Source organism: Peromyscus leucopus, chromosome 20 (assembly GCF_004664715.2).
Source record: "Peromyscus leucopus breed LL Stock chromosome 20, UCI_PerLeu_2.1, whole genome shotgun sequence".
NCBI lineage: Eukaryota > Metazoa > Chordata > Mammalia > Rodentia > Cricetidae > Peromyscus > Peromyscus leucopus.
In genome coordinates, this window is record NC_051080.1 from 39,080,147 (window position 1) to 39,103,087 (window position 22,941).

General features: G+C 48.7%; 2 protein-coding genes and 1 long non-coding RNA gene across 5 annotated transcripts in view; 2 read left to right on the plus strand and 1 right to left on the minus strand.

Annotated features, from left to right (window-relative positions):
* The window catches only part of LOC114694314 (meiosis inhibitor protein 1), a 42,964-nt gene extending 36,866 nt beyond the window's left edge, over positions 1–6,098 (plus strand). Inside the window, 7 exon segments of the mRNA XM_028871236.2 lie at positions 91–266; positions 3,195–3,276; positions 3,688–3,794; positions 4,670–4,801; positions 4,966–5,017; positions 5,020–5,077; positions 5,901–6,098. Of these exon segments, the coding sequence (XP_028727069.2) occupies positions 91–266; positions 3,195–3,276; positions 3,688–3,794; positions 4,670–4,801; positions 4,966–5,017; positions 5,020–5,077; positions 5,901–5,946 (653 nt within the window). The 3' untranslated portion in view covers positions 5,947–6,098.
* LOC119086379 lies at positions 4,121–5,984 on the minus strand. Its single transcript, XR_005089653.1, has 2 exons — positions 5,898–5,984; positions 4,121–4,795 (listed from the first exon to the last, which is right to left on the minus strand). It is a non-coding gene; the product is annotated as an uncharacterized LOC119086379 (long non-coding RNA).
* Positions 6,099–7,035: 937 nt separating the features above from the next.
* On the plus strand, positions 7,036–20,987 carry Ccdc134 (coiled-coil domain containing 134). 3 transcript variants are annotated; one of them, XM_028871239.2, is made up of 7 exons: positions 7,036–7,212; positions 9,190–9,308; positions 10,481–10,602; positions 10,810–10,894; positions 13,691–13,872; positions 14,183–14,253; positions 18,974–20,987. In XM_028871239.2, the coding sequence occupies exons 2-7, from the start codon at positions 9,206–9,208 to the stop codon at positions 19,125–19,127; spliced, it is 717 nt and encodes a 238-aa protein (XP_028727072.1). In that variant the 5' UTR covers positions 7,036–7,212; positions 9,190–9,205; the 3' UTR covers positions 19,128–20,987. The 3 variants fall into 3 exon arrangements, with proteins under 3 accessions (XP_028727072.1, XP_028727070.1, XP_037053591.1); XM_028871237.2 differs by having other exon boundaries at positions 19,002–19,127; XM_037197696.1 differs by lacking the exon at positions 7,036–7,212 and adding an exon at positions 7,231–8,620 and having other exon boundaries at positions 19,002–19,127.
* The last annotated feature ends 1,954 nt before the right edge of the window (positions 20,988–22,941 follow it).

Below are 22,941 nucleotides of genomic sequence, written 5' to 3' on the forward strand. Positions count from 1 at the left end.
ACCATAATTACTTATCAGCACCATTTCCCCTTCTGGGTGGAAGATGGGGGAGCGGGGAGGAACCGGGCGTCAAGAGTCTCCTCTTTCCAGCTGCCATCCTACGATTCCTGCGGACAGCCCTGCAGCAAAGGTTTTCTTCTGCCTTGGTGGCCTTGGTGCCCTCAGAGGGTCAACTGAGGTCAGCTCCTGAGGACACGGTCCTAGCTCCTCTGGGAACATCACAAGTGCTCTCCCTGCTCATCGGGCTTCAGAACCTCCTGGTGCAGGTAGGGCTCTGGCTGTGTGGGCCCCTGGCGGTGGGAACTCCTGTTTTCAGGGCAGCAGGAAAAGATGGTGTCCTCTCGGGAGACCGGTGTTTCCATCGGAGGCAGCCATTGTGTCATATACGTGAAATCCCGGCGTTTGGGAGGGTGGAAGCAGGAAGACCAGGAGTCCAGAGATCACTGTGTTCCAGATCTCTAGGGAACAGAACAGACAGAATGAATATGTAGTAAAAGGAGTCTGTTAGATTGGCATACGACGTACAGTTCTGATTCCAGCTGTGGCTGTCTCCACACCGGAGAGCTGAGAATCAGTAGCTACTTAGTCCGTGAGGCTGGCTACATCCATGGGCCCATTCCAGCGCTGGTCTTCCTGCCATGTTGGAAGGCTGAAGAGACTGGGTTCTGATGCCAGGGAAGGATGGGCAGCGTAGAAGGGCTGCCTAGCGAAACATAAGCCAGCAGGCACGAAGCAGCAGCTGCCCCTCTGCCCTGCTTACAGCGGGGCCACCATGGCCAAGGTGACGCCACACTTCTTCTGCCTCAGTTAGCCTAATCAGGAGAATCCCTCACAGGTGTGCCCAGGTTCAGTAAGGCTGAAACCAAGGTTAACCAGCACAGTTATCCTCGGAATATAGAGAATTCAAGGCTAACCTGGGCTATTTGAGACCCTGTCCAAACCAAACCAAACCAAACAAAAACCCAGCAATGATAACCAAGCCTGAGTTGGTTCCTGACTGAGAAGTGTGGGGGACTAATGACTTCAAACACAGTCTCAGGCTCGAGGACCTCTCCCTTAGCTCAGCTCTGTGCTCCTCACTGTCCCTTTGTTCTCACGGGCTGCATGAACAGCAGCTCCAGGCTGATATCCTTAATGGAAAGAAGTTCTTTCCCTGAAGTTCCTGGAACCGAGTCTCCTTACCCTGGAGTAGGGTATAATCACCATGCTCGCTTGGCCTGATTAATGCCTCCTGGAACCTGGGACATATATGGTCAACTCTGTGCAGCCTACATGGACTGAACATGAGAGATGATGGTTGCTTCTCCAAAGTAAAATTGTTTTCAAGGGAGAATGGATCCTAGCCAAGCAGAACGAATGTCTCCCCCTCTTAAATTAAAAAAAAAAAAAAATTGAGATGAGGTCTTACGTAGTTCAGGCTTGCCTTGAATGCCTGATCCTCCTGCCTCTGCCTCCCAGTGCTGGGTTCAGGTGTGCACCGCCACGCCCAGTTCTGAAGAAAGTAGCTCTTACTACTATAGTACACATTTGTATGTGGATAAATAAAGGTTTCTGGGTCAATACCCCAAAATGGGACTGTTGGGTCAAATGATGTATTAGTGATCTGTTTGTTTCTCTGTAATGAATTACCAAAAACATAGTGATATAAACACCCCCTACAGTCCTGTTAGTCCCCTCACAGTCCTATAGGTCAGAAGTTTGGGTGAACTCACTACTTAGGTCAGTGGTGTCTTTGTGTAGTTTAGGGGTCAAGCCCAGGGTTCTCACACACTAAGCAAGAGTTCGGTCACTGGGGTATCCGCATGGCTAAAATCAGTGTTAGCCAGGCTGGGAGCTCTGAGGGGGAAGTGAACTGTTCCAAGGGCCTCTTTCAGCTCTTGAAGGTTGTTCAAGTTATTTCTGACACAGTCCTTCCATTTTCAATACCACAATGGCACACGAGTCTTTAAGTTACTCTGATTCTTCTGCCATAGGGCAGAGAAAACTTCTAAACAGTTCACAGGGTTGTCAGTCTTTAATTTTAGCTCTTGCTGGGTGTAGTGACAATCTCATAGTAGTATTAATTTGCATCTCCCTAATGACTGGTGATAGTGAATTTTTTCATGTGTTTGTGAGAGTTTAAAGTTTTGTTGGATAAAGGAGAAAAAATAATTGATACCTACTGGTTTAGATACACTCAGGATACCTTTTAGATACCTATTAGTGGATCCCAGGGTTCATTTCCTTTTCTAAAACAAATCACTCTTTCAAAAAAAGTAACTTAGTGGTTTGGAGAGGCGGTCAGTGCTTTGGGGTACTCCTTCCTCTTCAGAGGACCTGGGTTCACTTTCCAGCATTCACATGGTTGATGGCAAGCATCCGTAACTCCAGTTCCAGAGATCAAATGCTCTTTTCTGGCCTCTGTGGGCACTGTATTCACATGGTATGCTTTCATACACACACACACACACACACACACACACACACACACACACACACACACATACATATAAAATAAAAATAAATAAATCTTTGGGGGCTGGAGAGATGGCTCAGTGGTTAAGAGCACTGGCTGCTCATGCAGAGGATCCAGGTTCAGTTCTCAGCGGCCACATGGTCGTTCACATCCATCTGTCACTCCACTTGTATGGGCTGCAACACCCTCTTCTGACCTCTGAGGGCACCAGGCACACATATAGTGTGCATAGACTTACATATAGGCAAAACACGTATACACATAAAATAGAAGTAAATAAATCTTTTTTTTTTTTAAGTTTGTTACAGCTGAGTGCCTTGTTGTGCCCCTAATCGTAGCACTTGGGAAGTAGAATCGGGAGAATTGCCACAAGTTTGAGGTCAACCAGATCTCCATAGTAGAATCTAAGTCAGCCAGGTATATAATAGTGAGACCTGTTTCTAGAAGAATAAAGAGGGATGCTTCACAAAAAGGTGTTACTTCATAGAAGCATTGTGCTCTGTATGTGACAGATGACTAACATTTAAAAATTATCTACAGGACTGAATTCTTTATCTGAAAAACTGAAATCTAAATAACTAAAAACAACATTTTCTTTATTAAAACTAAGCCATATATATATATCCTGGAGTTTGAGGCCAGACTGGACTACATGAGATACTGTCTCAGAAAAACAAATAAATCCTGACCCTAATTCTGTTTTTGTTTTTCTGTTTTTTGTTTTTTTTTTCTCCCCCAGAAAGATCCTCTGTTATCTCAAGCCTGTGTTGGCTGTCTGGAAGCCTTGCTTGACTACCTGCATGCCAGGAGCCCCGACCTGGGTAGAAACCTTCTTTATTCTCTTATTTTCCCATGATCAAGATGGGAGGGAATGAACCCTGTAATCCTCCTGCCTCAGTGCTTTGACAGCACTGAGAGAGGACACTGTCACGCCCGTTGTACAGATGTGGGCACTGAGTGTCAGAGTGTTCGAGCGCTATGCCTAACCCAGTCACAGTGCTCTGAAGTAGCAGACACCTCAGTTGTCTACCTCTCCTAGTCTTGGGACAGACTCACTGAGAGTCCATATAGGTGGGTAGAAGTCCAGGGCAAGAGACCTCATGAACCCAGTCTGCAACTGGCAGCCTTTTTTTTTTTTTTTTTTAAGCCAATAGGAAAGCCTCCTCCTTGGGCATGCTCCTGGGTCTCTAGAAGAACAGCATTAACTACTTGAGGACTGATGTTTCTTGCAGCACTCCATGTGGCCTCCCAGCCCTGGAATCGGTTTTTGCTGTTCACCCTCTTGGATGCTGGAGATAATTCCTTCCTCAGACCTGAGATATTAAGACTTTTGACTGTGGTAAGTGCAGAAAGGATAGTCCTGTGGTCGGAAGGTATCAGCAGGGTGCTGCTAAAGAGGTCCAAAACATGACGGTATTTTAGGTGACCCTAATTATCAAGGAGCAGAGGAGTTGGGTAGCCTTCACGCTACAAGAGACCTGCCCAGGGACTTGCTGTGAATAGCGACATCTAACCTTAGGACATATTTTCTCTTATTTCTTTCGTGAAACAGTGACCAGGGGTTGTTGCCACATGACAGGTCTAGGTACTAAGGATGTGGCGGAGCCACCCACATACTCCGCCTCCAGAGGTCCCTCATTCTAGGAAAGGAGAAAGACAAGTAAATGCATAACTGAGTTTGGTATTTTGAATAGTAGAGTATTTGGCACATAATAATTCTTGTTGAATAAAGAACAAAGGAACAAGCTCAGGGGTGACCGGGAAGCTCCCCCACAGACAAACCAGAGGTGAAAACGCAGAGAACAGTAATTGCTTTTGTGAAGAGTAGGTGATGTTTCAGCCGAAGCTCAAAGGATCCGTAGGCAGAAGGAGGCAGAAGTCTAGGAAGAGAGGTGAGTGTAGGAGGGTCAAGAGCACATCAGGGAGGCGACAGGAACCACACATCAGTTCATCTTGGCCAGGAGTTTGCAGTACAAGGCTGGAGGAGGGAGCTTGATGTGCAGGAGTCACCGAGGCCAGCTCTCCCAGGACTGCAGCCTACCTCATTTGCCCTGTTCTCCTGTGAGACAGCCCCGCCCATTCTCACCAGTACAGAGCCTAAAAGCAGGACCCTAGACTTTAGAATGATGTTCCCCGCGCAGTGCTGGGCACAGCAATGCACAGAAACGGCATCTCCTCTAATTACGGACATTTGGGGCTTTTCTTCTGGGCTAGTTTGTGCAGTACCGGAGCAGCAACGTCCTCTCTCGTGAAGAGGTGGGTCTTATTTTGCAAGGTGCAGCTTTGACTGACCTGTCAGCTCTCCCAAATGATACACTCAAGGCCCTGCATGGCTTCTTCCTGCAGGTGAGTAGAAAAAGGATGCTATGCAGTTATATGAGGCCAGACCCTCAAGACCATCTTCTCTGCGGAGGGTGGAAGCTCTGGCCACTTAAGCCATTGGGAAGTCAAGAATATAAGTGGTGGGGGACAGTTAGAGAGGCCTGTCTTTCCTGTCCCTTCTCCCATAGGTCCAGAATGTGGGTCTCCTGACTGACCACAATACAATCCAGACCTTGCAGACCTCTTGGAGGGCCTTCCCTCCAGCGCCCTCCCAGCCCAGCCACCCCTTCAAGACATGCTGTATCCTTTCTTGCATCTGGGGGCTTTGGCCTGGGCAACATCATCAAGGCTGTGAAGGCTGTAGCATTATGCTTTTCCCCAGTCCAAGTAGGGAGGGCTGGTGAGTGATAAGTCCTAAGAAAGCCTGGGGTTGAGACCAGTCATGGTAGCACATACCTGTAAATCCCAGCACTCAGGAAGCTGAAGCAAGAGGACCTTAAATTTTCATGCCAGCCTGGGCTACATAGCAATACCTTGTCAGAGAGAGAAAGGAGAGAGAGATATTAATCTCAGCACTCAGGAGAGGAAGGCAGAGCTCTGTGAGTTCAAGGTCAGCTTGGTCTACAGAGAGAGTTCTAGAACAGCCAGGGCTGTTACACAGAGAAACCCTGTCTCAAAAAATGGGGGGGGAGGAGAGGAGAAAGGGGCAGGGGAGAATAAAGCCTGGCTGTCCTGGAGGCCAGAGTTGTCTAGGTTGTGTTGTGCTGGAGACATTATAGTTTCTGTTCAAAAATTTAGAAGCATCAATGCTTTTTAAAAAAATAATGTATTTCTACTTTATGTGCATTTGGGTTTTGTCTGCATGTATGTCTGTGTGAAGGTGTCAGATCCCCTGGAACTGAAGTTACAGACAGTTGTGTGCCACCAATGTGGGTGCTGGGAATTGAACCGAGTTCTCTGGAAGAACATCCAGTGCTCTTAACTGCTGATCCATCTCTCCAGCCCGGCATCCATGCTCTTATCCGACAATTCTTGCCCTTTTGGGGTTCTGGAAGTGTGATATTCCCTCCCCTGCCCCTTTAGCTCCCTCTCTCTTCTATTCTCCTCTCATGTTGCGTACCAGCTGCCTTGGAGGTGTGTATGTCTCCCTGTCCCACATCAGAGGCTGAGCCTTAAGGATATAAAGGTCCAGACACAGAAAGAAGACCTGCAGACAAATTCAGGACAATTGTTGATAGAAAAATGACAATCTCAGTCATTCATCTGGACCCATTTTACTCCACCGTGGAAAAATGGAATCAGGAAATAAAACAAGGCATTCGCATTCCTGTGTGGGCTTTCGTTCTGAACTCATCTTTCTGGAACTTGTTCCACAGCTGGTCAGTCGGACACTGGGTTGTTTCCACAGAGGGTGGAGAGAGACAGAATGGAGATAGCATTTAAGGAGCATGTGCAGAGTGCCTCATAGTAGTTTGGTAGAGGACACGAGGAGGTCCCTGAGCTGGGAGGGCAGAGAAAGGCCTTGTGCTTGCAACTTGGAGAGGTACTTTACCTCAAATAGTCATGGGGAGAGGTTGAAATCTCAGGCAAAGAAAAATCAAACCCTCAGCCTGCCTCGCTGAGCAAATCTGTCTCAGCTCTCCTGGCTCCAGCCAGCCCCCTCAAAGTCCTTTCCTGTACCCAATGTCGCTGGCTGCTGGCAGACAACTCTGCGCACATCTGTTTGTCTATCAGTCCAGCCTGGGCACCGTGTTCTAACTGACCACTCCACCTGTCTTCTCCGTATCTAGCTGTCCTGACACCCGCCCCGCCCCCCCAACCCCGAGCAAAACTGAAGATGTATGAACAGACGGAGAACTCTGGTTTAGAAATTAGTGGACTGGAGGGGCAAGTAGGTGGTGCCCGCGGTCCGCGCTGCGGATTCTGCTGGTTCCTGTAAAAACTTCTTTGGATCTTGTGAACTGCGGTTTAAAGACGGCTCAGTTGAGACATCAGGCTTGGCACTTACAGCGCCCGGGCAGCCAGAGTTTCGGGCCGGGGTTTGCTGACGCGCTTTATGCAAAGTAAAGGCCCCGCCGCAGCTTAACTTCCTCCAACTCGACCAGAAACGAGCCCTGTCGCGCCGAGCGACACCTTCGACGGGACCACGCCGGGGCTGACAGCTGGGGCGACAGGCACCGGAGCCCAGCCGGGGCGGGGCCGGAAGTGAAGTCAGCGGAGCGCGGCGGTCGCGGCCCGCTCTCATTGGTCCGGAGTAGCGCAGTGGGTGGGACGGCCGCTGGTCCGTCTCCTAGCGCGGCTGGCTAGGTGCTCCGGAGTTCGGCGCTTTCCGCGGAGTTGGCTGCGTCCGGCAGTTGAGCTGCACGCGGAGGGGCGTCCGGCAGTTGAGCTACACGCGGAGGGGCTGCCCTCGCCTCCTTGCACCGCCGGTCCCGGTAGGTGGTGGTGGGGGTGCAGATCGGCTTCTTGGGAGGGGAGTGCGGAGCCCCCCGCACTGCGTCCGGGTTGCGAGACTCCGACACCTCTAGCAAGGGCTCCCTTAGCCCCTCGGACGTCCCAAGGTTTGGAACCAACCAGCGGCCGGCCACTACCTCTAGCTCTTCAAAACGAGTTCAGAGTCGCTTGCTGAGCCTGAAAGAGCTCTGGGGACGCTCTGGACAGAAGTGAGCTTTAGAAGCCGAATAGTAGAGTTACAGTCAAGAAAACCAGACCTGTCCCCACAGTCCGCCTCTTTCTTTCCTTTCTCACGTTTGTCCTGCTTGAATATCTTAGTTTGTGTGGTAAATTTCTGTTTAGCTAAGTTTTGCTATGGCCTGGTTCAGGTTCCCTTGGGTCCTGGAACGTGAAGCGGAAGGTGGAGGGTCCTGGATGATCTTGGAGTCCTCTAGGCTTCAACTGTCCTGTCTAAGTCGAGGTAGAGGTTCCCTAAGGGCCTCTCACCGAGCAACTCAAACTTGGGGCTGGCGTATGGCCAGCTCTGATATGCAGTGCCCTGTGACTATTTAGAGACAAGAGACGGTACACTGAACTGAGAATCGGACTTTGGGCTCAGTCTAGGAACAAGTGTGAGACTCAGGACAGCCACTTCATTCATTCATTCGTGCGTTTATTTTTGTCCCTTAGTTTCCACATTAGTAAAACTGGGTATCTGAGTCTGAGGCCTCTGTTGACTTTCTTCTTCCACCCCTATTCTATCCATTTTGGAGTTTTAGACAAGATCTCACCTTGTAGCCTAGGTTAGTCTCAAACGTAAGGAGGTTCTCCTGCCTCAGCCTCCCGAGTGGTGGGCTTACAGTCATGAGCACTCACTACTACTGGCCCCCACTTTTTACTGTTGCACCGATCAGCTTCCTCTCATCATTTTCTTTTTAAATTGTGTATGTGTTCATGTGTGCGCGCCTCTCTCTGTGCATGTGGAGGCCAGAGATCAATGTCAAATCTCTTCCTTAATTGTTCTCTGCCCTGTTGTTGAGACAGGATCTTTCACTGAACCTGGAGCTCCTAGATTCAGCCAGACTAGTTGGTCAGTGAGCCCTAGGGATAGTTCTGTCTCCAGCTCTAGGACCACAAACATGCACTGTGCCCAGCTTGTACATGGAGGCTGGAGATCAGACGCAGGTCCTCATGCTTCCAACTTTACCAACAGAATCATCTCCCTAGTCCCGTCTTTCTCTCTCTTTTTAAAAATATATATACTCGTGTATTTGTCGATTTGTCTCTTACACAAGGGGCCGAGTACAGGGTGTTTGGCTTGCCATACTTACAGTGTCTGTTCCTGGCTCTAGGACTTCCTGGGCTGTTGGAATAGGAACAGACGTTGCATGTGGTTCCTGTGGTTCCCGTGTGAGTGAGTGGTAATCTCCAAGAGTTCCCCACTTCCCTTCCCACCCTGTGTCCCTCTTTCTTTCTGATGTCGGAAGAAGTTGGAGGACAGGAAACCACACAAGTTTTACATACTGTTTCACGGCCTGAGACTTCCTGGTTGACCCTCCTAGGAGGCTAGGGCCAGGGAATTAAGAGGAATGCTATGGGCATTCCTCCAGACATAGTACATCATCCAGACCTGCCTCTCTGCCTCAGGAAAGAGACCTCCTAAGCCCTGTTTTACAGGTAAGGAAGCTTTGGTTTAGAAAGCTGGGACAATTGCTCAGGAACAAAGGCAGATGTGGTCAAGACCCCAACCTGCACTCTAGTCTCAGTTGGTCCCTATCCTGTATGATAAGCATTGCTAAAGTCTCTCTTTCTCCTACAATCCTCTAGGCCTACATTGTGTGCCTGCTAGTCACCAGCCCTGACTAGATCTTCAGGGCTTTCTTTCCAGAGCTGGATTCTTGGGATTTGGAGGTCGGGCCATGTCTGGGGAAGTTGCTTTTGCACTGAACTCGCTTGCCTTCTTTGGTTTGTTCCTCTAGCTCCAGAGTCTCAGATATGGGCCTTCGTCAGTTCCTGGTGTCCTTCTTTGTCCTGCTGTTGTCTGGCACAGAAGTCACAGGCACCCTAAAGAGCACCCTGGACCCGAGCCTCAAGATTTGTATCTCTTTAGGGATTGGGTGGGGTGGATGGGCTGTCTTTGATGGGCTGGTAAAGGAGGTCTCTCAGCACCCATAACTCCTTTGGGGGGAGTTCCAGAGATGAGCAGACAGAGTTGGTAAGAATGGGAGGGAGAGGAAACAAGCTCTAGCTAGACTGTGAGCAGGTCAGTTTTCTCCTGAGCCGGTTCCCCTGTATGTTAACTGAAGTTTGGGTCCATCTCTCAGATCTGCAAGGCGCAGTGAGGAGTGTATGTGTGTAGCACCTGACTGGTAAGACCCCAGGTGGGTCCTCCAGAACTTTGGATTGCTAGCTTGTCTTGACACTGGTCCTCTGAGCCATGCCTTGGCAGCATAAGGATGAGACAAGATCGTCCCTGATTTTGAGACATCCACAGAGCTAGAAGGAGAAAGCATGTGTCTTAGTTACTGTTCTGTTGCTGTGGAGAAACCATGACCAAGGCTGCTTACAGTCTCAGAGGGTTAGTCTTTGATCGTCATGGTGGGAAGCATGGCAGCAGACAGGCAGCCATGGTGCTAGAGCAGTAGCTGAGAGCTTATATCCTGAGGCTGGAGGCAGAGAGAAAGAGAGTGGGCCTGGTGTGGACTTTGAAACCTCAAAGCCCATCTCTAGTGGCACACCTCTAACATGGTCACATGTCCACCTCCTCATCCTTCCTAAAGGATCCAACAAACTGGGAACCAAACATTTCAATATGACTTATGGGGTCCATTCTCATTTAAACCACCACAACATCTGAACGAATGGCCTTTCTTCGCTGTGGTCGAGGCTCTGGTGGATACAGGAGGTCATGGGGGAAACACTGTGCTGTGTACCTTCTGAGCAAGAGAGAACGGTGGGGGCATCTCAGGCTGAGGTTACGGTCTGAGCAGATGGCTGGAGGTCCTGGAGCATGGAGGATTGTGAGAGATGACAGGGAGACACAGAATGGAAGGGTAGGTGCCAGGTCTCCGAGTGCTGGGATCCCGCTCTTTGAGAAATGGTACGTTACGGGACCTATATGCTACACAAGCAGTCTCTTCCCAGGGGGCATCTGGCCACGGCCATCCACGGCTTTTAGGGGTACAGGTTAGGAAGGGGCCCTCTGGGTCAGGGCCACTGCATTGTCCAGGTAGGGCTCTTGTGCTCATCCCTTAACTTCATGGTGCTCAGACAAGAAGATGTTTGAGGTGAAGCGGCGGGAGCAGTTGCTGGCACTGAAGAACTTGGCACAACTGAACGACATCCACCAGCAGTACAAGATCCTTGACGTCATGCTCAAGGGGCTCTTTAAGGTGTGTCGGGGGACAGGGCAGCTCACAGCAGGGCAGGGCTTGGATTTGTGCGCTGATGGATGAATAGGAGTTCTCTGAGGGGATAGTGTTCAAGGAGGGAATATGAACTGTCTAACCAGAAGAATTAGAGTGGGATTCAGGTAACGAGATGGAGCGAGGCTGTGAAGGTCTCCACAGAGCCACTCAGCTGACCCGGGATTCCTTCAGGTGCTGGAGGACTCCCGGACAGTGCTCACTGCTGCAGATGTGCTCCCAGACGGGCCCTTCCCCCAGGATGAGAAGCTGAAAGATGGTATGGTCTCCCCAACACTTCACTTGGCTCCCTGCCACCCTAGTATTCTCTAGCTGGTCCTTCTCTGTTCTTATCATTTGTTCCTGGGAATATCCTCATGTGACACCTGAAGAGTTGGCCTAGTCTATGGTTCTTAAACATTTCTGGAATCTGGAGCCACTCATAATTACAGAATTTTTCTGTCCTTAGCACATATTCCTTTATGTTCTTCTGTGGTTAGGGCAGGGGAACTAGAGAAGAGTCTGCCTACCACCGCTCCAAGGGCCAGGGCAGAGTCTGCCAGTCACTTTTGGGGATTGTTCAATAGGGATTGTTCCCATTGGAAGAAGTGACTGAGGCCTATCAAATAGCTGAGTGAGTGTGATTGCCAGCACGCTTCGCTACTATAGGAAAAAACCCAAACTCCTTAAGTCCCTTTTCAGACCAGGTGAGAAAAACAAGTAAGATGACGGGATGTTTCATGTCCCTTTATCCTCTCCTCACTCATGCCTACCAACAGTTCATGGTTTTTTTTTTTTTTTTTTTTTCTTACTATGTAACCTTGGCTATCCTAGAACTTGATATGTAGACCAGGTTGGTCTTAAATTATTATGATCAACCAATGTGAGTCTATTAAATGGGTAACAGAATTTATTAAAATATAAATTGAGGAAATACACTCATGATTACAGAATGGAGTAGATTCATTTGTAATCCCCAGTGAGGCAAAACTTTTCTTACTTCTTTAAATATGCTTTCTAAGGTGCCTAACTTTGGATCAACTAATAAGATATCATTCATATAATGATAAATTATGGATTGTGGAAATTTCACACGAATTGTCTCCAATAGTTTTTGCACAAAATATTGGCATAGGGTAGGGCTGTTTAACATTCCCTGTGGGAGGACCTTCCATTGATATGCCTTCTCTTGACTGCCTGGGAATTGTTATAATTAGGTACTGTGATGGCAAATTTTACTCTATCATTTTCTTATAAAGGTGTGGTAAAGAAACAGTCTTCTAAGTCAATAACTATTATAGGCCATTCTTTGGGTAACAGAGAGGGCAAGGGTATCCAATTCTGTAGGGAGCCCATAGGCTGGATTACTTTATTAATAGCTCTCAGATCTGTCAGCATTCCAATTACTAGACTTTTTTTTTTTTTTTAAATAACAAATAGAGGATAATTCCAAGGGCTGGTAGATTCTTCAGTGTGTTGAGCATTTAACTGCTCTTGAACCAGCTGTTCTAAAGCTTGTAGCTTCTCTTTTGTCAAAGGCCATTGTCCAACCCAGACAGGTTTATCAGTTAGCCATTTTTTTTTTTTTTTTTTTTTGTTTTTCGAGACGTTTCTCTGTTAGCTTTGCGCTTTCTGAGCTCACTTGTAGCCAGGCTGCTCGAATCACAGATCGCCTGCTCTGCTCCGAGTGCTGGGATTAAAGCAGTTAGCCATTTTAAAGGAAGGGCTCACACCTATAATCCTAACTTTTAGAAGAAAGATCATGAAATCAAGGCCAACCTGAGCTACATACTGAGTTTTAGGTTAGCCTTTGGTCACACAAAGACACGAGAGGTGGGGGGGGGAACTTAATAGAAAATTAAAGCTAGTTATGGTGTGCACACCTGTAATCCCAGCTCTTGGTGGGTAGAGACAGAGTTAGGAGTTCAAGGCTATCCTCAGTTACATAATAGGTCTCAGTCCTACTTGGGCTGCATGGGGACCCCCCCCCCCCCCATCAAGCAAAAAGAAACAAAATTAAATGGAAAGAATATTTTAAACAAAACTACTACAACTCTCTGCTGGCCATCCTGACAGAACTGACCCTGCACAGACAGTTAACACCAAGACACACTCTGGACACTGAGTTCCACGGCTGGGGAGTTGGCATCTTTGTACAAAACAATGCCCATCTCCGAGTCACAAAGTAAATGGATTTTTTTTTCCCCCAAAACAAGGGAATACCTAGGATTTTATGTAGCCCAGGCTGGTCCCATGACTCTATAACCAAGGATAACCTTGAATTCCTGAGCCCTGGTTTTGGACTGCCCAATGCACTGCTGTGCCTGACTTCAGCAAGTGAGTCTTCCCAGCAGCAAGTTGTGAGTCTGAACACATTCCCAGGTTTGCAGCCTGGTTTGACCCTCATCAGTTAGTAAGCACCAGTTTCCTATCTGTGTCCAGGTTTGCTCCTGTTCCTGTGATAAACACCTTGACCAGAATCAACTTGGGGTGAGGGGGTGGGAAAGGGTTTCTTTTTGCTTCCGGATCACAGTCCATCATTGAGGAAAGCCAAGGCAGGAACTGACGGAGAGACCATGGAGGGGTGCAGCTTACTGGCTTGTTCCGCATGGTTTGCTCAGCCTGCTTTCTTGTATAAGCCAGGGTAGCTCACAGGTGGCACCCACAGTAGGCTGGGTCCTCACATTAATCCTCAGCAAGAAAATGCCCCACAGATATGCCCACAGACCAGTTCTGATAGAAGCAGTTCTCTGAGGTTCCTTCTTCCCAGATGACTCTAGCTTATGTCAAGTTGAAAAAAAAAAAAAAATCCAACAACAAACAAAACAAACACCTAACCAACGCAGTCTGTAAAACAGGAGCAGCAGTTGTCTCTCCCTCTGAAGTCCGTCAGTGGGGTAGAAGACTCTGGCACATACTGCACATGCAATGAACAGCCTGTCTCAGTGGGTGCCAACCCTTCTCTGATTGGTGGGTTTAGTAAATGCCTCCATTCCTGGAGGAGGTCTGGGGCCAGCTAGGTGGACAGAGGAGAAGAGCAACTAACCCCGACGACTCACTGAGATCCTCTTGCCAGCTTTCTCCCACGTGGTGGAGAACACAGCCTTCTTTGGTGATGTGGTACTGCGCTTCCCGAAGATCGTACACCACTACTTTGACCACAATTCCAACTGGAACCTCCTCATCCGCTGGGGCATCAGCTTCTGCAATCAGACGGGCGTCTTTGACCAGGGGCCCCACTCACCCATCCTCAACCTGGTAAGGACTGGTAAGAGGGCCGGGAGCCCTGTCACGTGGTGGGCTGGCGGCCTCACATCTGTCTGTGGTTGGCCTTATCCGTTATCCTTGGTCGGGAATACTTAGCTACGTTTGTTTGTGTATTTCAGGGCACTTTGGGTCATGGAGGCCTAATTCAAGGGGTTCTGTGCTGACCTGGAGGGTCCCTAGGGATTGTTTTTAGCCTACATCTGGCCCAGGGTCTGAGGCTTAAGTCCCTGCATGGTAGGAATGGCTCTCTGGCAATCAGGAGCCGAAGGCGGAAGAGGATGACGAGCTTTTTCATTCACAGATGGCCCAGGAGCTGGGGATCACTGAGAAAGACTCTGACTTCCAGAACCCATTTAAAATAGACCGGCAGAGGTGAGCTGCTGGGGCCGGCAACTGTTTGCTTTCTGTCTGATGGGCATGGGAGGCTGGGTCTGCAGGGGCTACGGCCTAGGGAAGGCTGTGAGAGCTTTGAACCTGGAACCCGATACTCCAAGAATATGGATCCAGAAACCGTTCCTCAAGTCACTGTTCCTCCCTAAATGTGTACCATAGCTGGAAGTGGAGTGGAGATTGGGGGGGACTCCTGAGACTCTGATCTTTATCTCATCGCACACTGTGTACCCCAAGTTGTGAATGTGAGAGTGACCAGGTGAGGTCAGACCACATTCTTCCCTGCTTCGAGCCTCTGATACCGGTACCCTGGGGCTTCTGTTCTTACTCCTACACATGCCTTTCTTTCATCTAGAGTTCTAAACTTGGCTCTGGGGGCTAACAGCTGCAGTTTGAGAAAACAGATGGTGACACATACGGGGGGAGGGAGCAGAGGGAGCAGGGCAGGGCCAAGCAGGGCTGGGAGGAAGGGCCCCTCCCATGCCTAGGAAACTAGGACGGATGCCTGTGTAGAGAGGGGCGTGAGGATGACGCGGCCGAGGTGGTACGGCTTGCAGGCTGACCAAGTAGCCGGCCACTGTTGACAGATGTCAGCGGGTCACAGACGCTCTTCAGTGCAGCAAGAGCGGGAGCTAGACTGTTGGGCTCATGGTCTCAGGAACCCTTGTTCTTCCAGGTCTTTCCGTGGAAACCGGGCAGGTGTTGTGCATGCAGTGGGTTTGCATTATACCTGCAGACCGCTGTGCTTGGAAAGTTAGCCATCTTTCTTCATGACAAATTAAACAGATTGATGCTTTGTCCTGGGAATGATTCCTCAACCTTCCAAGATTAGTCTCTCTGCAAAAAATAACCCTGAAAAGTGGTCTGGGTCAAGTTGCTAGAAGGGAGGTATAGTGGTGCTCGCCTGTAACCCCAGCACTCAGGAGGCTGGAGCAAGAGGCCACCTTGGCTATATAGTGAATTTAGGCCAGGCTGGACTAAAAATGCCTTAGAACAGTTATTAATCCAACTAGAGAACTTACCAGATTTTGCATTACTATGCTCAGCAAGAACATAGGATGGTGCCCAGTGCCAATCACAAATAGCCTACTGCCTGATCAATCTGAGAGGCAGTGACCAAATCCATTCAGTTTGTTCCATGTCATTTATTGAAGCTGCAGTTAGATGTATTGCTTTTTGATTGTTGATTTGACTTTTAAGACAGCCTTACTCTATAACCCCAGTTGACCTTGAACTCTCTACATTCCTGCCTTAGCCTTCTGAGTGCTGAAATTACAGGCACAAGCCACCACACTATTCTGAATGCTGGGGTGAGGCCAACCTGCAAAACTGACGGCAGTTATCATGTTCCCAGGGTCCCTGACTCAACTAGTCTTGGGGGGGACTAGTGTGTCTCATTTTGAACCATCAGAATATCATCTAAAATTAATGTATTAGCCATTACACCCACCTGAAATTTAGATTTTTACCTACCAATCTCATTGAATGTATTTGTTAATAATTTTAGGAAGCAATAGATGGGCCCAAAGCAACAATCATCCACCGAGAGTAGACATTCCTGTGGCCCTTTCTCTCCCACTTTACACTTTTAAGTCTTCAGTACATTGTTTGCCTTTCAGTGCATTGAGGGTATTTAGCTGCAGAATTTTAACCTAGGTTGCCTGTGTGGTTTAATCCAAGGCTGCTCAGGCATTAGGAATAAAAGACAGGCCAGGCAGTGGTGGCACACGCCTTTGATCTCAGTACTCGGGAGGCAGAGGCAGGCGAATCTCTGAGTTCAAAGCCAGCCTGGTCTACAGAGGGAGTTTCAGGGCAGCCATAGTTTGTCCGTGAGAATAAAGCAAGGCTGTCCTATGCTTTGTGTGTGCATAGGTACTCGGAGGAGACCTTTGATGGGGTGGGACACAGACTCGTTCAGGGCTGACTGTATCGATGTGAGTCTCCATCATGTGGGTGGGAATTTGCACACCAGTGACAGTCAGTAGTGTCTGCCCTGTGTTGTTCTCTGGGCCTTCTAGAGTCTCAAGCCATTCCTAGGTGCTGGAGTCATTGCTGAATTATTCATGTGTCCCATCCTGATACCAATAACTTCTCTTTTCTCTAGTCACCCGCTGCTTTCACCTAGACCTTTCAGAAGGTTCAGATATTAGTGGGACAAGGGAGTTTTTACAAGGTTATAGAGACCTGTTGGCCAATTGTGGTGGCACATGTGATCCCAGCTATTTGGGAGGTTAACTAGGACAATCACTTGAGCCCTGGAATTTGACACCAGCTTTGACACATGGGACAAAGTCCAGGGAAACCAGCTTTCTGTATATATTATCTCTCAGTGGTCACAGATGTATTTAATTCCCCTAGCAACAAGTTGTAACATGTGTGAGCTTGCTTTGTCAACTTACTAGAGACCTAGTACCCTGGTTTTTACTGGAAGTTGGTTATATGAGTACCCTGTATCTAACTAGTACCCAAACTCCAAGCTGCTGGAAGGAAACTTACCATAAACCATATTGATTTCACAGAGTTTGAGAACAGTGAACCACTCTTACTGATCAAGACTATGGTTTCCAACTGCCAGTCAAGGGCCAACTTTAGACACATGGCCTTTAAAAGATAGCAACCAGACCTGCAACTCTTCCTGGGTTTCTCTATTGTTTCCTTGTTTGTTTTGAGACAAGGTCTTATGAAGTCCAGGGTAGCCTGAATTCCTGATCTTGCATTTACCTCCCAAGTGCTGGGATTCCAGGCATATGCTACCATGAACGGCCACACCTGCAACGTTTGCTAATTTCTGGTCAGCAACTTTGTTTTGAACCTAGCTGAACCACAGTGGACCACGCCTGATTATTTACATCTAGCAGAACCTCTGAGGTTCCTGTTGAGCCAGAGTTGTTTTCTGTGCCAAGGGTAGGGAATATGGTTTCCCCCTGAAAGTAGCTGCTGCTCCTTCCCAGTGGTACACCCCTCAAGGCTGCATGCTGTAATCTTAACTCCGATAAGTAGCCCTGGACAAGACCTTGATTCTAGGTGTACCTAGTCAGTGCATGCAGAGGTGCTCAGGGCCTTGGAGAGATTCTTTTTGCCACAAGGGGGCACCTAGGGAAATGCTTTATTTCTGCAAGTAGGCGCTTCTCATCCTGCAGTCAGATATGCCTCTGTCCCACAGGAGGGCGAGTCAGCTAAATTCCAGGATAAATTTACTGTAACATTATGATATGCTCTTAGACATGACCATAGGAGCAATATAATTTCCTTCTTGTTGGCTGGGATGATCCTGATAGTTTTACCAATCCTCGCTCCCCTCCTTCCCCTACTGGGACTTAAACCCAGGGCTTTATACATAATGTAAGATGATCCCCAGCCTGCCCACTTTTTTTTGTATTCAGCATGGACCTCTTAGTGAGAAGATTCTCTTGTGAGACAAGAATGGTAGGTATCTGGGAGATGAGTGGGATGCCTGGTTGGATTAGTCCTAGTTAGTTGGGCGTTCCATTAGCTGTGTGGCCTGAACACATCATTCCTGTCTCAGACCACTCTTGGGACGTCCCCCTTTTCCCAGAGGCACGGACTACTTATGTGGCAGGTAGGTTATGCCACAAGGTGGCACTCTTAGTTTGTTTTTAACGCCTACCTTGATCACACTTGTCAATTTTGTCCTAAGAATACATAAAAGGGGCATATTTCACAACCTAAGTTTCGGATCCTTTTGTGTTTATAGTCTACTGAGCCATTCATTCATTCTGTTAGAAATGAATGAAAAACACTGAATGCTGTTATGGTGCTCTGTGCTTGGGACATAGTGGAACACAACACCCATACCAACATTCCGTCTTCATGAGACATGCATGCTGTTGTAGGTGACAATCACAAAGTAGGTGACCACAAAGGAGAAGCACAAGAATAAATTAGTACAAAGTTGAAGAGAGGGTGCCAGTGAAGAGGCAGATGCCACTGAGGAGGCAGCCATGGAAGAGGTCCCAAGGGCAGTGGTAGCGGAATTGGAGCAAACGAGATGAAACCGACAGGCCTGGGAAGGGCATTCTGGGCCTAGGCCACAGCATGTTCAAGGCCTGCAGGAGTGTAGTCATGGGAACCACGGTCTGTGACAGACAAACAGACACAGAGATGCAGGTTTGATAGTAATTAGCCACAGAGACCAGCAGAAGCTGTGGGTTAGGGGAGACTTCTGGAAAGGATGGAGGGAGAAGAGTCATGACCTGGGGTTGAAGTTGAAGTTGCCCCCAAATCCTTGTCCTCTCCCATCTCTGTCTGCCTGGCCTTCCCATCTCTTTCCCTTCTGATCCGCTTTGCTCCTGTGTCCCCCTGTGTGAGCACACTGTCCCCTGTGTGGGCACACTGTCCCCTGTGTGGGCACACTGTCCCCTGTGCACAGGAGGCAGCACCTGTCGCCTAGGACTCCAGCTTGCCTCGCTCCGGAAGGGTGTCAGGCAGCTATTCCAAGAGCCACACTGCTCCCTCTTCCTGGAAGAGAGTATTTGTTTTCCAGTTCATGCCTCGGCTGACATCTCCTGTCTCCCCTATCTGCCTGTCAAGCCCCTGATTATCTCAAGATCTAGTCAGCATTTCCTTGAGCCCTTTCATCTGATTCCTTGTCTGAGACTCCCTAAGGGCAGGGCCTTCTCCTGGAACCTTCTTGTTTAACATTCCAAGAGTTAGCTCGGAGGAAACTCTTTGCTACTCCTAGACTAAATCAAATCACTCTGCTCTCTCAGTTCATTCCTAGCACTGACCCTTTCCAGAAGGCCTTGAGGGAAGAAGAAAAACGCCGGAAGAAGGAGGAGAAGCGGAAAGAGATCCGAAAAGGCCCAAGAATCTCAAGATCTCAGTCTGAATTGTAGCCCTGGAGCAGTTTGGGACCTAAGGGATCATCAAGAGGCCAGTCAGAAGAGTCGCAGCCGTGTGGCTGTGGTATAGCAGCATCAAGCACCATGGTGAGCACCAGCCACTTCCGGATGGAGACCCTATGTTTGCTGAGTCCTCAGGAGCTGGGTCTGAGCCTTGGCCAAAAAGACTGAGCCTCTGGGATCTTAGGGCACACCAAGGGGTCTTGAGAGGACACTGTTCTGTAGACAGGAGCTTGCAGAGAAGCTGTTGGGGGAGGCTGGCTGAGGGACTCCTGGTCTGGATCCTCTTGGTGAGAGTTGCAGGCCAGCTGCTGGCCTTTGTGAGGAAGCGGTAGAATCTGGCTCTGAATTACAGGTGAAGGTGTCATGCTTGTAGCTGGCCTCACTGTATTCCTGGACTGCCTATCACCATTCCAGCTCTCTGCAGAGCAACGCTAAAAGGCAGCAAATTCATTGGCCTCACCAAGACTGACGAGGAGGCTGTAAGGACACCAGGAGCTTCTAGAAGCGGCAGGACCAGCCTGGAGTATGTTTCTGCCTCATCAGGAGGGAGCCCCAGGCCTTTGCATTGCAGAGAAACAAGAACAAGAAACAAGAGGTTTAGGCCTCTCATTCACTCACTGCTGCCCTTCATAAGGGATCAGTTTGGAGGGGACCCAGAAGTGTCCTGGGAGGGTGTTTATTTCAAGGAGACCTTAAAAGAACATGATCTCTAGTCTCAGATAACTGGGGACAGTCACTGAGCTGGTTCAGGGGACAATCAACTTGTTCTCTCTACTGCTAAAGCTAGAGCCTGTGTGGGGGGTGATGTTATAGGGGACAGGTTACAGGAAGCTGGCTTGGTAATGGGACTACTGTAAACTGCGCTGACCAGATGGTGGGCTTCTCAGTTCAGGGTTCAAGCAGAGTCTCATGGCCACAGGGCAGGGAGCTATGGCAGGAGTTAGGCCCTCGGAGGGCAGCCTGGTCTCTATGAATTCCAAAGCAGGTGGCTGCCTTGCCTCTATTGAAATTACAGTGCTACCTCTTCGATCTTGTCAAGCCAAAATGTATCCCTTAAAGGCATGGAGACACCCACCATCCCTGTGTCATCCCCAGCCATACCCCTACCTTCAGGAACACTCTTCCTCTTACTGCTGACAGTGGTGGCGAGACCTGAGCCTTAGCCCGACTGACCTTGGCCTACTCTCTTTCTTCCCTGAGCTGTGCCTTCATTGGTAAAATCAATTGGATGATGTCTGAATCCTCTGCCAAGCTCTAACCTACATCCTTGGAGGCTTGCCTTTCTACTGGCCAGCACAGCAGAGGGAAGCCAGGTGTTGGGGAGGCTTCTTGGAAGGTCCCAGAGTAGCCTGCATCTCAACAGTCATGCAGGAAAAGTATGGGGATGAGAAGTAGTCGGGAGGAGGGCTGGAGAAGTTTTCCCATAGAAATGCTTATCTGATGCAGAAGAGATACACAGCTGGCCCAAGAGACCTGGGCTGCATTCCCAGCCTGTCCCTTTCCAGCTGTATGACCTAGCCAATTCCTGTGAGGTTTCTATGATATGACAGCACTAGAGTCTGGGACTTCCTGGCCTATGGAAAGGATGAGATCTACCCATCATCGATTGAACCTGTGCTCGTGTTGTGGGACTAGGGGCCAGAGGCAGCCATGAGGGTCCTCCCTGTTCCCTTCCTCTTTGAGAGAGGTTGTGGTTGATGGCTTTGCAAGGAAAATGCTTCTTCCTTTAACTGAAGGAAGAACTTCTAAGGAACCAGGTCAACTTGGCTGTGGACCTGTCTTTCTTTTCTGTGATTTTGTTGTTGTTTGGTTGGTTGTTTCTTTGAGACAGGGTCTCACTATGTAGCTCAGACTGTCCTGGAACTCACTCTGCAGACCAGGCTGACCTCAAACTCACAGAGATTAATTCTGAGATTAAAGGTGTGTGTCACCACACCTAGTGGTGGGTGGGAGGGTGGGTTTAGAAAACAAAAACACAAAACACTTGAGGGAGGGCACTTGCTTCTCCAGCTCACTCAGTGGCTGGGATTCAATTATGTGACTGTAGCTCTACCAATTGTATGTTTAGGTAGTGGTCGTGGCCTAGGTAACTGTGTATGTTTTCTAGTGGCCTGACCAGTGGCCATTGCTATGGGTGCTCATGGTGGCAATAATGACAGTGTAGTCTTGGATGTTTCAGCCTTCTAAGTCCAGTCCATGGCACTCCTGGAGACTCCAGGAGTCCCTTAATTTTCCCTTAAGCAGGGCATTTCAACAGTGTGGCACTGTTCACATTTTGGACCACTTTACTTTTGTATGAGAAGGCTATCCTGAGTGGTGTAGGATATTTAGCAGTATCCCTGCTCCCCACCTGCTAGATGCCAGTAGAGTCCCACAGTTAGGACGACTAACAATGTCTCCAGCCATTGCTAGATGTCTCTCCTTCCCTCCTCCGTTCTGTTTTCCTCGGCCCTCCTGAGTCAGTGTCCAGATGGACGAGGGCTTTAGGGGATGATCCTTCTGGGTTGTTCTTGTTCCCAGCTCTGTCCTTGGTCAAAGTCTGCTGTCTCTAGTAGTGTCTTCCCTTGGCGTTTCTTTAAAGGAATAGGTATTCTGGCCTAGCTTCCCTTCCCTTGGCTTTTCTTCTTGGACAGTCACAGCTTAAATCTGCCCTGCTACCACCTGACAACCGTCATTTCCTGTGTTTCAGCTCAGTCTAGCCACACTCTTGATTGATCCAGCCAGAAAGCTTCCTAGAGGTAGTGATATCCGATAGATGGGGGAAACCTGAAAGCAGAGCTCTTGGAGGAAGTCAGTGGGAAGTATTTCCATGGTGTACAGCAGCTACCCAATGCACAGTAGATATCTGGACATAACACTTAGTCCAGTCACTTCAAATGAACAACCCAAGTCCTGGGGAGTAGCTTGTGCAGCGGGAGCCAGCTGAAAGAGACAGTCAGTTATGTGGGCAAGGCTAGAAGGAGGTGTCAGTGTTTGCTGAGGTTTGGGCCGGGGCAGTGACCATCTTATTACCACTTATTTTTTATTTTTATTTTATTTATTTATACTTGGTTTTTCAAGACAGGATTTCTCTGTGTAGCCCTGGCTGTCCTGGAACTCTCTCTGTAGACCAGGCTGACCTTGAACTCAGAGATCTGCCTACCTCTGCCTCCAGAATGCTAGGATTAAATGTGTGGGCCACCATTGCCCTGCTTAAAAAAAATAAAGATCTTTCAAGGAAAAAAAAAGTCTAGTTCAAGGACAACATGTACTACATATAACCTGTCCCCACAGAAAAGGTGTGTGCCACCAGTCATTTCCACTGGGCCTTTATTTCTGTTTGTTCGGGTCAGTTCACCAAGCATACACGGAAAGGCAGAACTTACGGGAATTGGTTCTCTCCACTTGGTGAATCCCAGGGATTGAACTTGGGTCATTGGGTTTATCGGCAAGCACCTCTACCCACTGACCCATCTTGCTGGTCCCAGGCCAGAGTCTTGATATCACAAGGCAGGCCCCTTGTGAGTCTCCTCACACCTTTTCCTTGGTCACTTGTACCATTGTCTGTTACTTTTATGTTCAGTGTTTTTGTCATTCACAGACACACACAAACACACACAAGCACTTAATGTAAGGCCCTCAAGTGGCCAGGTCCTGTCCCCAGAGTACTCTAAGGTCCCTAAAGGCAGTTTTCAGCCCCTCAAGATACAGGTGGCCAAGCTCTGCTCTACAAAAAAAAAAAAAAAAAGGAGGAGGAGGAGGAAGAGAAGGAGAAGGAGAGAAGGAGGAGAAGGAGGAGAAGGAGAAGAGAAGAAGAAGAAGAAGA

Bases quoted from the DNA above. Each gene is read 5' to 3' on its own strand.
- Ccdc134 (XM_028871239.2), top strand. From the start codon at position 9,206: ATGGGCCTTCGTCAGTTCCTGGTGTCCTTCTTTGTCCTGCTGTTGTCT. The intron at 9,309-10,480 runs GTATCTCTTTAG...CATGGTGCTCAG, and splicing joins GGACCCGAGCCTCAAGATTT to ACAAGAAGATGTTTGAGGTG. The intron at 10,603-10,809 runs GTGTGTCGGGGG...GGATTCCTTCAG, and splicing joins TGCTCAAGGGGCTCTTTAAG to GTGCTGGAGGACTCCCGGAC.